Here is a 13,523-nt window from a genome sequence, read left to right as displayed (position 1 = left end):
GAGCTTTACTTAAACTGGCTCAGGTCGTTTTAACAGAGGGAACAGTTCAGATCAGGGTCAGTTAATTCACATCATTTCACCTCATTTCTCCCAGTGGAAACATCTGAACTCCTCTGTTGAAAGCGATAGCTTCCCATGGAAACTTCGGATTCTGTAGAAATCACATTTTATAGCTGAAAATTCCTCTCCAGCTCTACAGAGGAATTTGGATTTATTTTTTCTGTTCAAAGGAAAAATCCTCTGGCCTCAGCTCAACCAGGCACTTCAGCACCTCTTCTGTACACCCTGGGCTGCAGCCAACCTGCAGCCTCTTGCTCTCCCAAGAGGAGGCTGCAAGACCCAGTTCTGTGCTAAAAGGGCCACCAATTCATCCCTAGAAATTACCCTTCTGGGATCATGGGATATCACCCTCTGCTTCATGTGAGTGCAACCGTGCTGGAAAAAAGGATAAGGGTGTCCAGAGCTCAGGTTTGCTCTCACCTCTCCCTTTCACAGGCACACAAAACACACTGAAGGTTAAGACCATTCATCTGTCTCCATCTGTTGCTTTTCCAACATTACAATCACTTCATTGTCTGCAGCGGCTGCCACATTGGACAGGAAAGCAGAAAGATCCTCAGCAGGGTGTAGAGAAAGCATTAGCAACATTTGAGACCTTTGTGGTAGCCAAGAAAAAAATAATAATTCCTAACTTCAGATTTTCTTATCAGAAAGTTTAAATATTTTCAAGACTTTTGTTTACAGTGTTTAACATTTCTGCTTCTTAAGTCATATAGGCTTAGAGCTGCTGCCCAAATGTTTGGCTAATCTCTGGAAGCTGCAGGGTAAATAGCAGCTGAGGTTTGGTGCTGGTGCTGAGGACAATGGGCCTGATTTTCTCTCTGGGAAAAGCAAAGCAGAGTTTCTGTCCCAGTCCTCCTTAGGTTCAGCAACAGGTATTTTGCTTTCAGGCCTCTCAAGCAATCCCTCATGGGAAAAAGTACATGAGAAAAAACAGCATTAAGGTCAGACTTAAACGAGATGCAAGCTAAGCATCAGAGAGGCTGGTGTTGGAAGCAGCTGCAAAATACCATTTAATCTTCCCCGTGCCCAAATCAGGACTGATGGCATGTAAAATGTCAGCTACAGAAGCGCTGGAGTTTGGGCAAACCTGATGCTCCTGAGCTCTCACACTGACCTCAGCATTACACTGGAGCCTGCTGGATTCAGTTCAGTGTGCCAAATGTGTCCCTGCCCCATCAGTTCACAGCTCAGAGAATCAGATGTTATTTTAAGTCACACTACCCAGAGTCATCAGATGCTATTTTAAGTTACGCTGCCCGAACTCTGGAATGATGCCCGAGGCATCGCTGTGCTTGCTGAGCCAGGGAGGGGGTTTGACTGCAGAGGTCTTGCTCGAGTGCTCATGGCAAAGCCAGGGACACACACACATGTGTCCTGCAGATCTATACCCAAACACAGCACCCAAAACACCTCAGCCTGGCACTAGATATGTCTTGGCTTTAGGTACCACAGCCAGCTCAGGGCAGGTCTGCCCAGCTTACCTGGCATTGAGTGTGAGGAAGAGGAGTCCCAGGCTCTTTGCACAAACAGCAGCCAAGCTGTGGCTGCTTCCTGGTTTATATTCCTATATTATATTATAAATCATATTTCCCTTAATATCAGGCCCTTATAGAAAACACACTCTTGTCCCCATCTGTGTATATCGTAGACAAATTTTTCTTCCTTTTGAGCTTTGGTATCTGTACTTTTTGTTGAAGATGCTGGTAAGCAGAAAAGCCATTTTTTCCCCATGAATCACTCCTGGCAGAGGTAGGATGTGCCATAGTGCTCTGCCAGTATTGATAGGGCCTTCTGTAAGTCACTGGGATAGAGTCACTCCATCATCAGAAGGTCCAGCCCACAGTGGGGACAACCCACCCACTGCAGAGCTGACTTCCTGTGCCTTTCCATCAACATTATCTTCTCCCACTGTCATCTAACCCAGATCAAGGCAGATCACCACAAGTTTTAGAAGGACACCTAGAGCAGAGCCAGCACTGTAAGGCAGCACTGCCTCTCCAGGCTGCATTCCTCTCATTTCCAAGGAAAAAAATCCCCCTAATTCTGACATTTGAACAGTGCAAGAAGTGTAGGGATGAGCTGCCTTGATTCCCCCCAACCACACAGAGTGACTTGTCCTCCCATGCTCTGGGAAACACCCTGTGTATTGCCTGGATACATTTCAGTGCAATTTGTCTCATTTTGCCACTAATCTCCCGTTTATTCTGATGCTATTTACCAAGTCTCATGTTCCCTTGATAACCAGATGCCTGACATAACTTTGGGGATATTCTTTTCCCCAGCATTTAGTTGAGTTAGAGGAATGACTTTTGCCTCACATGGACAGCAGAAAGGAGACAGGAAAATGGTCAAAAACTCGCTTCATTCCTGTATTTTTCTCCCTTTATTTGCATTTTTTGTCTTTGGCGGGAAATTCTCACTCCTTTCTCTGCTTACCATGAGCTCAGCATCGTTAGGAAACTCCAAATACATCCTTCACTGTTAGGTTTCAAGATTTTACTAAAGAGTCCTGACTGACTTTATCTGTGTTAAAAGAAACAGAAAATACTGTAGTATCTGGTATTTTACAGGTCAGGTCAGCACAGCTAGTTAAAATACCAATAAAGATACTCCAATTATAAGTTACACTTTAATAATCTCAGAGCTTTACTGTCTTTGCTATTGACTTGAGTTATAAACCCAGCTTCGAAAAACAGATATTCTTAAATATTGTGCTAGAGTTATGGAAACTTCAAAAATATTTAGTAGAGCTAAAAATATAAAAAGTAATCTACAGGTTGCTTTTTTTTTCTTTTTTAATAGGTTAACACTACAGCCAAAATTTTGTTCTTTCACTCATGTCAATGCCACAGACAATCACGTGATCTCAGAAAGGGCACTTCCCCTCCATCAGGATTAAGATATTATCCAGTATCCCTCATTGTTTAGGAACAACTACATTTTTTTAAAAAATATGAACAGGTTCTATCTATTAATATTGCTCAATTCTGCAGTTGTTACTCTGTCTCGCATTTGGGTGGATTTAGTGCTGTAACTTTCAGTAAAGAGCAAAAAGACCTTCAATTAGATTACCACTGAAATTCACACATCAGAGCCTATTTGAGTGCAAATTCATTGCATTTATCTGGAGAGTTATTATTAGTTTCTAAACAGGAGCAGAACTGTCTTCCATGAGGACAGCTGAGGTGCACAGGGAGCTGAAACACTCAGGAAGCACCTCCCAGTCTGCAGCAGTGCTCAGCTCTCCATTTAAGACAGAAGGGAATCTAACAAAACACTCTCTTGGACACAATGTCAATTGTTCTTCAATTCCCCAAGCACTGTAATCATGTTTGCCTTTTCCATCCAGCACGGCTTTGCACAACCTTGAGGTCCCAAGAGCTCCCTCCGTACTGTGTCACTGGAGAAACTGGGCACGGTTTTCTTGCAAACGGAGACCCCAGTGTTCCCTGGACTCTGCTATCAGTGGAGCTGAATTTGTTCAAGGATTGATTAGCACAGCAATAATTCATGGAGATGCAGGGGAAATCCTCCAGTGCTGATTTTACAAACAATGAGGTCGATGATTCCGATAAATCAACTTCATTCATGCTGTCTATAAATAAGTAATGTCCCAGACTGGGAAGAAGCTGGCTCATGTTGTAGTGTTGTGCTTGTTCTGAAAGCTTTGGGAATATCCATTCTCTTTCATCCATTTCTGGACCAAATGCATTCTGTTTCATTTTCCTAATCAACCTCCACTGCTTTTGTGTTCTGTGTCATGTATGCTGGCCAACGCTGAAGTCTGACTTCTCAATGCGTTTTGAAAGATTTAGAACATTTTATTTGAGCTGCTTGATTAAAAATGATTGGTGGACTGGTGCATCTCCTCTGTTTGCTGTCTCTGAGTAGCAAATACCCAGCTGTAAAGAGCTGCATCGTTTTTCCTCTCAGGTTTCAAAAAACCACACAACACAAGTCGTGAATCCTCCTCTAGGATGGCACCATCTACATGAATCTATTGCTGTTGCAGAGTGGGACAATAGAGTTGCCATCTGGTGCCACTTTCCTTTCCCAGTGAGGCTGCAACAGGAGCCAGGACTGGGCATTTTCCCACTAATTCCACTGGAATCTTCAAACCTGTATGGAAAAGGAAGAGGGGAAGTGGTGCCCCTTGCCACGTGGGGGAGATAAAAGCCCAAGATGAAGAGCAGTCCCTAGAGGCAGTGGAGAGATGTCTGGACAGGAAACATGGAATAGTGTTTAGAGATTGTTTCTCTGACCTGAAACATTCTGTTGAAAAAGCTTGTCACTGCATAGACAATCCCAGACTTCCAAAATCCTTTAACATTGACTTCCATGCTCTGGGAGCATTGCAGAAGCGTGGCTGTTCTCCTCCACTTCCATGAGATGCCTTCAGTGGGTGTTTGAGTTATAGATTCTCCAGATTTTCCACTCAGACACAGAGTTAAAAAAGAATGTAATAAAGAGGCTTGCAAATACAAAAACCAAGAATGACCAGACTTTAGCCTTAAGAAAGGAATAAAGCACTGCAAGACTCATTAAATAATGAGGATAATCAACCAATGAGAGCTTTAGATGAGCCATTGGGAGATGACAGGTAGGAATAGGAAAGTCATGTTATCTCTGGCTAGATCATTAATGAAACCATTGCTAGACCACACTGTCTGGTCACAGCAACTTCTCAACAAAAGATTTGGAAAACAGCTGCAAGAATGATACAAGAACAAGAAAATATGCCTTGTAGGAAGACACTAGATAAGCTATTTAGAGCAGAATAAATGATGCTATGAATCCTATCTGGCTTTAGAATCAGTAAATGTCTGTGGCCTAAAGACAAAGCAGCGAATTCCTCACCACCTCATTAGACCAAGAGCTACACGGAGTGAAATCAGCTGAATCCCAGCCCTGGAGGCCTCTCTGTGCTCCCACCACGGGGAGCAGACTGGAAATGTGTTTCAGATATTGTAAATATCAGATGGGCAGAAGTATTTGCTCAGCAGAACATAGATCTCATGCATGGATGAGGTGACAGAAAATGGTGAGGTTTATTCAGAACCCTTCTTTTGGAAAACATTGGCTCTCAGAGGTCTGTGTGTGACTGCTGGTTGATGATTACAGGAGCAATTAAAAGCATTTTGTAGAATTTACATATAAAGTGAGGTATTTAGGCCAATTACAGGGCAAAATAGCATGCTTTTGATTTTCTTTTCAGAAGAGTGTAGCTGAGCTGCAGCGTAAGTTTGGGGTAGAACATTGATTTGGCTGTAATCAAATCTTGTTTGTCATGAAGGAGGGAGTGGGGAAACATTCCTTGAGCATCAAGTCACTCAAATTCCTGGAGATGACCCTTATGCCTGGAAGTGAAGAAAGGCCCAGGCTTGAGTCACAGGGCACTGGAAGACCCCTGGTGAGCCAAGCGTCCTGTAACATCAGCTCTTATCTGTCCTGGGTGCGTTGGCCACAAAATATTGCAGGATTGCCTTTCAGCCAGAGCAAAAGGGGGTATTCTCAAGGAGCAGCAATGCAAAAGAGACTCCTGGCTAAAGTGGAAACCAGTCACAGAGCTCAGCTGAGTTGATTTTTATGAATTGGCCTAGGTGTATGTCCTTAAGATCTTTCTTACTCTTTTTTTTGACTGTCTTCTTTTGGATTGCTGCTGGATTGTAGCATCCTCGGGGCTTTGATTTGCAGTTTCCAGAGCATTCCCAGCTTCAGCTGCAGCAGTGCAACATCTTCTGAAGGGTGGTCCACAGCAACTGAAATTAAGTCCCCAGACAGTGACCCAAACTAAATCAAAGTGGTTTGTGACACCTATTCCCTGACAGTTTTTTCTTCACCTGGATCAGCAGAAGAAAGATACTCTGACGAAAAATATGACCCCAAATGGGATTAAGCAATGCATACAAGGCACTTACAAGGTGCTATAAAAATGCACAGCCCACATTCACTTTGTTTCCTGATGGACTATTCAAAGCTGCTATTTCTTAAAACCTGGGTTATGTAGTTCCAGTTCAGTTACTTAGATGCCTGACCATTACAGGAACCAAAGGAAATTAGAGATCTGAATGTCTTTGATCTAAATGCCTTTGAGTTTCAGTCCCTAGCTGGGACTGGGATCCTCAAATTCCAGCCACTGAGACCCTTATTTGGGAGCTATGTGCTACAAAAAGAAGACAATTTATAAAACAGATTTTTAAAATCACTCTTCTTCAAACAAACTCCTACCAGAACACTTCTGTCCTGTCTGGGGTAAGCTCCAGACAGCAAAAGACATCTGTAGAGTGGAAGGGAATTAATTCTCAGTTCATTACAAGAGATTTCACGAAACTGCATTTAGGAAGGAAGGAAAATATTACCCAGTGAGCAAAGATACAGTCAGTATCCCCAGGGACATCAGCTGCTGGAGAACAGACCACATTCACTGTATTGGTAACTTCACATCACAGAAATTACTCTGAAAGGTGCCTTAGAAGGAACTTGCTGACCAAGATCTGTCCTTTTGCCCATCTTCTGATTTTATCTTCTTCCCCAGCTGAAAAAGAAACAGACTTGGGCATTTCTAGTACCAGCAGGTCAACCAGAACTACAGTTGTTCTTATACTGGTGGCCATCCCTGGGAGTGTTCAAGGCCAGGAGGGAGGGGGCATTGAGCAGCCTGGTCTAGTGACAGATATCCCTGCCGATGGCAGGGGCCTTGGAACTAGATTATCTTTCATCCCAACTATTTTATCATTCTATGATTAATCTGTGTTAAGTAACATTCATCTGGTACATAAAACAATAGTGAACAGAAAAATGCACAACTAACACTCAGAGCCTGATGGCTAGGGCAGAAGATGGCCCTTGTGAAAGTTTGAAGCTAGAAGCCAACTAATTTGCCCAAAAGCATGAGAAAGTCTTTCCTCCCAGGCAGGTGCCGCCATCTCTGCTTGCTCACAGGTTCCTGGCATCTTTCTCTGAAGCAGCTGGACCTTAATTTGTTGGCAGGAAGGCACTAGAATAAGTAGATGACTTTTCCTGTCTGATGTCCCATCAGACGCTGCTTAGCTGTTGTGTGTATTCTGGCTGGTGGTTTCACAGGCTTTGGGTTCTGCAAGCACTTCTTCACTGGCATGGAAAAATTCCCCCTGATGTGCAAATCCACTCTCCTGTGCCACAGCTAAGCGTGGCTGAGATATTGCATCCTAGTTTGGTGTCATACCAAAGATTTATGTGCTGCTTTGCTCCATTAATCAAACATAAGATGTTTTGAGAGTTCAGCAGACAATTTATGTCCCATTTCTGTCAGTGCAGGCCATGAACATCGCTGCTGTCTGGCTGAAGGGCTCTTCCACGGGTGCAGTTCAGTCCCATGAAGTCACAAGCACAATGGGAGAAGGATTTGACAAAGATTGGCCACAGACAGGTGGATTTGGGGCAATTTGGGCATCAAGAACATCAATGAAAATTGTCACATTGTCCCCAGAAACACAAACTAAGCACAGATGTAAAAACAGAGCTCCCATCTCAGACTGGTTCATAGTCCACACACCAGGTCCATCCCTCACAATATCCATCTACACCTTGCCCTTCTGCTGTGGTGTTCAAGCTCTGTGTTGAAGTCCATTAGCAGAGCCCCAGACACACAGACTGGCGACAAAGCCTTGGAAGTGACCCAAAATAGTTATTCAAACTCTAGTAAGCAATACCCAGCTAATTTATTACCTAGCTACCGTTTTAAAGGCAGCATTTTACACATTCTGCACTTGATTAAAGCCACCTAGTGAAGGGAGGGGAACATCTGCCCTGCTGTTTCATCTGGTGCAAGCCAGACTGGAGAGAAATAAGGGTCAGGACTGTGCAAATATTCAGCCTCATTTTACTGCAGTCCCTGCTGCACTCAGTGTTCAAGGCCAGGTTGTTTCAGTGCTTAATCAATATATCAATATAGTCAGTAAATGACAAGGAGAGTTCATATTTGTCGTGTTACTCCAAGACTGCTCATAAAGTTGAGTTCACAATCCCATAGAGGAGCCTGCATTACGCCAGTGGCTGGGAAGGAATTCCGCATTGGCTTCCCATAGGCCTGTCCACTGAGAGAACAGGAAAAGATAATAACAGGGTAAGTAAGAGTAAACTGGAATAAAGCCAAAAGTAAGGTCTACAAATCTAGCAGGGCAATCTCAGCTCATAAATACGACCCACCAAGTGGATACTCTGAACAGTCTTTTCCTTGTCAGAGGCAGCCTGATAAACTCTTGGTATAAAAACACCATGAAGTTTTCACAGGCAAAAGCCATTTATTTTCACATCTGTTTTGCTTGCTTGAAAGTGTGGTGGAAATTTTAGCACCAATACATTAATCTAGACATCCCTGTTTCAAGAGCCAGGGATCATTTGATTTGCCAGTGTGAGCCATTTTGTCCCCACTGCATTCAGAACCAGGAATCCAAAGACAACACTCTGCCCATTGCTGAGGTTTAGCCAACAAGGCAGTTTTGCTGGGGTGGTAGCTGCAAACTCAGAGAGGTGATGTGGGCAGGAAGAATATCTTCTGATGGTGAGACGGGTTAGAACAGTCGACAGGAAGAAAGAAAATATAAAGGTTGATGGGCAAAAGAAAAAGCAGGGGAGGGGGGGAACAAAAGGAAGAGAGAAAATATAAAGGTTGATGGGCAAAAGAAAAAGCAGGAGAGGGGGGGAAAAAAGGAAGAAAAGGAGAAAAAGAAAGAGAGAAAAAGAGAAAAAGTAAAAATCTAGGACTGGTGCCATGCAGAAATTCACAGCAGGACCCATAATAGGCAAGATGCTACAAGGAGAATTAAAATGTGATATGCAAGCTGGGTAGACTTGGGATGTATTTTTCCAAAAGCCCTTGCACTTCTTATCCCCTGTGTGTGGGGAGAGTAATGGTAGGACACCACCAATCTCTTCTTTCCCTCTCAACATTTCCCAGAGGTGACCAAGAGCTAAACTGAACTGAACAAACCATCAATCACTGCTCAGTGTGTGGCTCCACAGACCTGCTGCAAAACATCCACCGTGACTTCATGGACCACAAAGCACAGATAAGAGTTTAGGAATTATATCCTTCTGGCAAAGCACAGCACACTCGAGATGGACTGATCCTCTATCCAAACAGCTTATCTCCAAACCATATTAATTACTGGAACACAGCAGCAATTTGTATCTGCACCAGGGCTTTTTGCCAGTGCAGCTCTCTCAGTCAGGTGCCACCAAGAAAGAGATGGGCCAACAAAGCTTCACCACAGAGTAAATTTCAGTGCAGCTTTTAAGTTTTTAAAGCACTGAAGACCTGAGCTGATCTTTGCAGGCAGGACCCAGCCCAGTTTGCCTGTGCTCAGGGTGAGCCAGCAGGAGAGGCAGAGCTGGACAACTCTGTCAGCACTGATGTATGGCACGTCTCTTCATATTCACCAGAAATATCAGCTGACCTGCACCTCCATGTGCCTCACAGCCACACAGCTGTCCTAAGAGCATCCTGATTCGGAGGAGCTCTGAAGGCTCCATGCAAATTCCACCAAGGACAGACAGTGCAACTGTTGTTTGCAGTCCTAGAAACCACATGTCCTCCTAAACACCACCTTGGCCAGCTGTACATTGCAGCTGGAAGATTGCCTTCAGCTGAAGGGTACATCTTCCCACAGCTGGTCCTTGAGCAGAGTAAAATCTGCAGAGCAGGTCTGGCTCCTGCATTTCTTGGCACAAGGGTGGATTGGAGGCTCGCCAAGGTTGCAACTGGGAGGGAAAAAAGCACAAAGCACATTTCCCATTGCCTCCCATGAGCTGTGCCGGACCACCTGTAACCCCCACTGCTTCTGAGAAGGCAGCTGAGAAAAGCAGGAGTGTTGCCAGTAACTTACACAGTTCATACCTCTGCTGGGACATTCTGGGACTCCCTACACCACAAGAAGTTGAAAACTACAGCACCAGGGAGGATTATATTGAATTGTTTTATTCAAGTCAGGTTGAAGGAAGGGGTGAGGCATCTGGGCTGTCTCCTGTCTGTGTTGGTGCCCATCTCCCCACTCTTGTGCTTCTTCCCCAGGCTCCTCCACCCTTGGGCATCCATGCCCAATGTCCATGAGTTCCCCTGGGAGCTGCACAGTGCAGGAGCTACCTCCTGAAATGAGGAGAGGGAGCTCTCTCCCCTTCCCCATCTCCTCTTCCAGTGCACATCACAGAGCAGCCCCAGCAGTGGGTGAGTGCAGCCCATCCTGCTCTCATCAGCAGCTCTGGTCCTCACTGAGCCTTTGTACTTCCAGGATGTCAGGTTTGCTCTGTTCGTGTGCTGACAACATTACAGTGTTTCTTTGCAAGCAAGTAAAGCTGCTGAATAATCAGCCTGTCCAGTCACACTGGCAGAGACTTTCAGTCTAAGAGATTTCAAACAGGACACTGTTCCCCAGTGCAGGAGCTATTAAATTCCATAAATTCATAGCTGCTTTTCTACTACAAAATTTTTATCACCAAAAAAAAAAAAAAAAAAAAAAAAAAAAATCAAAAACATAAAGATCCTGCACGATGTTTTCAAGTCTCTTTTTTTTGTCCAAAATAACTATTGTTCATTCCCAGCCCTCATTAATTGCAAGTTTTGATCACCTGATGGGCAGCAGTCTGAGCCTCTTCTCCCATCCCTGACACAGCTCCCCATGTTCATTCCTATGTTCAGCCACTTTTCCTCATGTTTAAAAAAATTGCTAGTCCATATGCTGTAACAATATCATTATTTTAAGCAACCTTCCTGACAAATGTTTGAAGGCTTCCTGTTGACTAATGGGTGGAACTGGACTGCCCCCCTTTCTTTGCAGTTGAGTAGTAATGATTTAAGCAGATTAACTGGTTAACTGAATGCCATTAACCCAGATCATGTCCTTTACACGAAATAACACTGGTTACAGGAATCAGATAATAATGGGGTTCATCCAAAGGCAATGAGAAAACATTTTTGTCAACGCCAGTGGGCTCAAAATTTGCCAACAGGCTTAAAATGAAGTTCAAAGTGAATTCTGCTAAAGGAGTAAATATGCTGGATGTGATCAACAAACTAAGCCATGCTTTCCTTCATTTGTGACAGAATGTGGTCAACATCCCTGAAAATACTCAAGCTCTTCTTCCTTCCAGTCCTTCAAAGCATCCACCACAGAGCCCCAGGTACTGAGCACTGCCACTTCACCTGTGATGGCACAGGGCAGGACAGCTGCACCTCCAGTGAGACCCACCAAACACCAGCCACTGCTGAATGCTTCATCATTTCACAGCCTGGAAGAAATAAAATAATAGAAAACCCTCCCAGTGATCCATGACAAGCCCACCCCAATGCCTGTGGTGAGGAAGGAGGAATCCTGTGCTTTCAAGTCCAGGATGTGCAGTTGGTGGCTGCAGAGAGAGGCAAATGTCCCCCTGTCCCTGGGACCCTGATGCCAGCAGCGTGTGCAGCTCTTCATCCTTGGCTGTCTGTATAGAAATAAGACCTTGGCATAAAGGATTTGCTTTTGTTGTGACTTAGGTTGCCTTCAGTTTGGGTTGAATAGATGTGCTTGGTTCAGGATGCCTAGTGTAGGACATGTGCTAATGTGTCTATTGGCATTTGCGATTAAAACACATCAAAATGAGGCCACTGGCTTGTGCACAAACAACATTTCTTGTTTCTCTCTTCCAGTAACCGTGACTGTGGGAGGACAACAACATCTGCTGGGGCTTTATGACACGGCAGGGCAGGTAAAGGACTGCAAAACATTTATCATTTTCCTTTCCCATGGTTTGTTACTATCATACACTGGGGTTTGTTGTTCATGATGTTTGTGGAGTTTGTTGGGGTTTTTTTACAAATAATAACCATCAGTTGTAATGGTTGAACTGATTCATTGAATGGATGAACTGATGCTGACTCTCTTCCTTTTGTTTTCATTCTGTTTCAGCAGTAAAACACACACAAATGCACTCATCCCTAAGACTGTGTTTTGCCTAATCAAAAAAACAAAGCCTGATGAGGCTGTGCAACCCCCCATACATCCACCTCCTACTGCAAAGACGATGTTTTGTGTAGTCAGTGTTTTCTTACCTTTACCACATGGTGGCATTGAAGAGACAGAGAAGAATTCCCATTTTCAACATCAGAAAACAGGTATAATATAGCACCAGCCTATCAGTCACCAGCTATTGACTTTTTAAGTGGTAACCCAGCCAGATTTGCATCCATCCCAACATTCTTCTCCCAGGACAAGAGTATCCCTTACAAGGGAGTCTGTATCCCAGGCTTACTTACACTTAGAATGCTTTTACTGTTTCCACTGTCCACAGTCTGATACTGTGTGATTGTACTCAAAGCTTGAAGGATAATTTCACCCCCTGGAGAGCAGGAGAAATTATTTCTCACTGCTTTTCTCTGCCAGCAGAAGGGCAGAAGAAAGTACAGGGAGCAAGACATTTTTTTGTGATGAAATTTTCCTCTCCTGACTCCAAAGGCCAGTGACTGACAAAATAAAGAAAGGGACATAGTCTGCACAGAAACATTGCAAAAATTCATCTGCTGAGAGCAGAGGGAGCAGGTTCCAGGTTCCTTACAGCCTGGGAATGTTGTAATCCACATCCACCAGCTCCTCCAGTCGGAGCTGACACCAGAGCCAGCAGGAGAGAAAGCAGATTTGGGAACTTGCTTCACTCTCTCTGGGTTCCAGCAGCCCTGGATGCAGGGCTTTGCTTTCACCAGGAGCTCTTCTTGGCTGTACCAGTTTTGGCCATGACTGACTGCTATGAAAGGCACAAACAGTGCAGGAGGAGAGCCTCCTGTCTGCAAAAGTTCACTTCTTGCAGAATATACTTTGCAGCACTATGCAGAGAGATCAAAAAACCCACACCAGAACAGACTGTCACTTCCAGAAAAACCTGCTCTCAGCAGGACTGGGGCTTTGATGCTCTGGTTTCACTTTCTTTAATTTTATTCTTACCATGTTTCTGTAGGCAGCAGCAGTCTTAGCTGGTTTGGTGGCCCTCACAGACCACACATCCTTCCTATTCACATGATGATCCAAAAGCCAGTCCCAAACTATGACCCAAGTCCTTGCCCCATGTCCAAAGCCTGTTCAATCTTCTATTCTGTGCTTACAAACACAGAGCTCAGAGCCTGTGTCATGCTCCATCAGCCCTGCAAGCCTTTGCAAGCCAAACTGGAGTTATATTCAGTTGCCAGTCAATTTTCACCCAGTGCCTTAATATTTCTACTTGTTTTGTAGGGCTGACAGTTCCACCTGCCGCCCATTTCCGCAGCAACACCTCCTCTCATTTGTCCTCCTGAGCCAGAAGGAACACTCAGCTGTCTCTTTGACAAGCCTCACCTCTCCATCCATTCCTCCACATCATTTTGCCATCCCCTGCTTCAAACTAGACAGTTCACCACCTGCCTCCAAGCCCTTTCTCTAACTCCCCAAGCTCATGTCCCTTCCAGACCCTGGTCC

The 13,523-nt window shown here is 44.4% G+C and overlaps 1 protein-coding gene across 1 annotated transcript in view; it reads left to right on the top strand.

Moving 5' to 3' along the window:
* Positions 1-13,523, top strand: part of RHOJ (ras homolog family member J) — a 61,422-nt gene that overhangs the window by 33,371 nt on the left and 14,528 nt on the right. The window contains exon 2 of the mRNA XM_008637275.2: positions 11,729-11,787. Within this exon, the coding sequence (XP_008635497.1) occupies positions 11,729-11,787 (59 nt within the window). The remainder of the gene's footprint in view (positions 1-11,728; positions 11,788-13,523) is intronic.

This window comes from Corvus brachyrhynchos, unplaced genomic scaffold (genome assembly GCF_000691975.1).
Source record: "Corvus brachyrhynchos isolate BGI_N302 unplaced genomic scaffold, ASM69197v1 scaffold245, whole genome shotgun sequence".
Lineage (NCBI taxonomy): Eukaryota > Metazoa > Chordata > Aves > Passeriformes > Corvidae > Corvus > Corvus brachyrhynchos.
The sequence above is the reverse complement of the archived record's forward strand: the minus strand, read 5'-3'. Positions and strand labels throughout refer to the sequence as shown.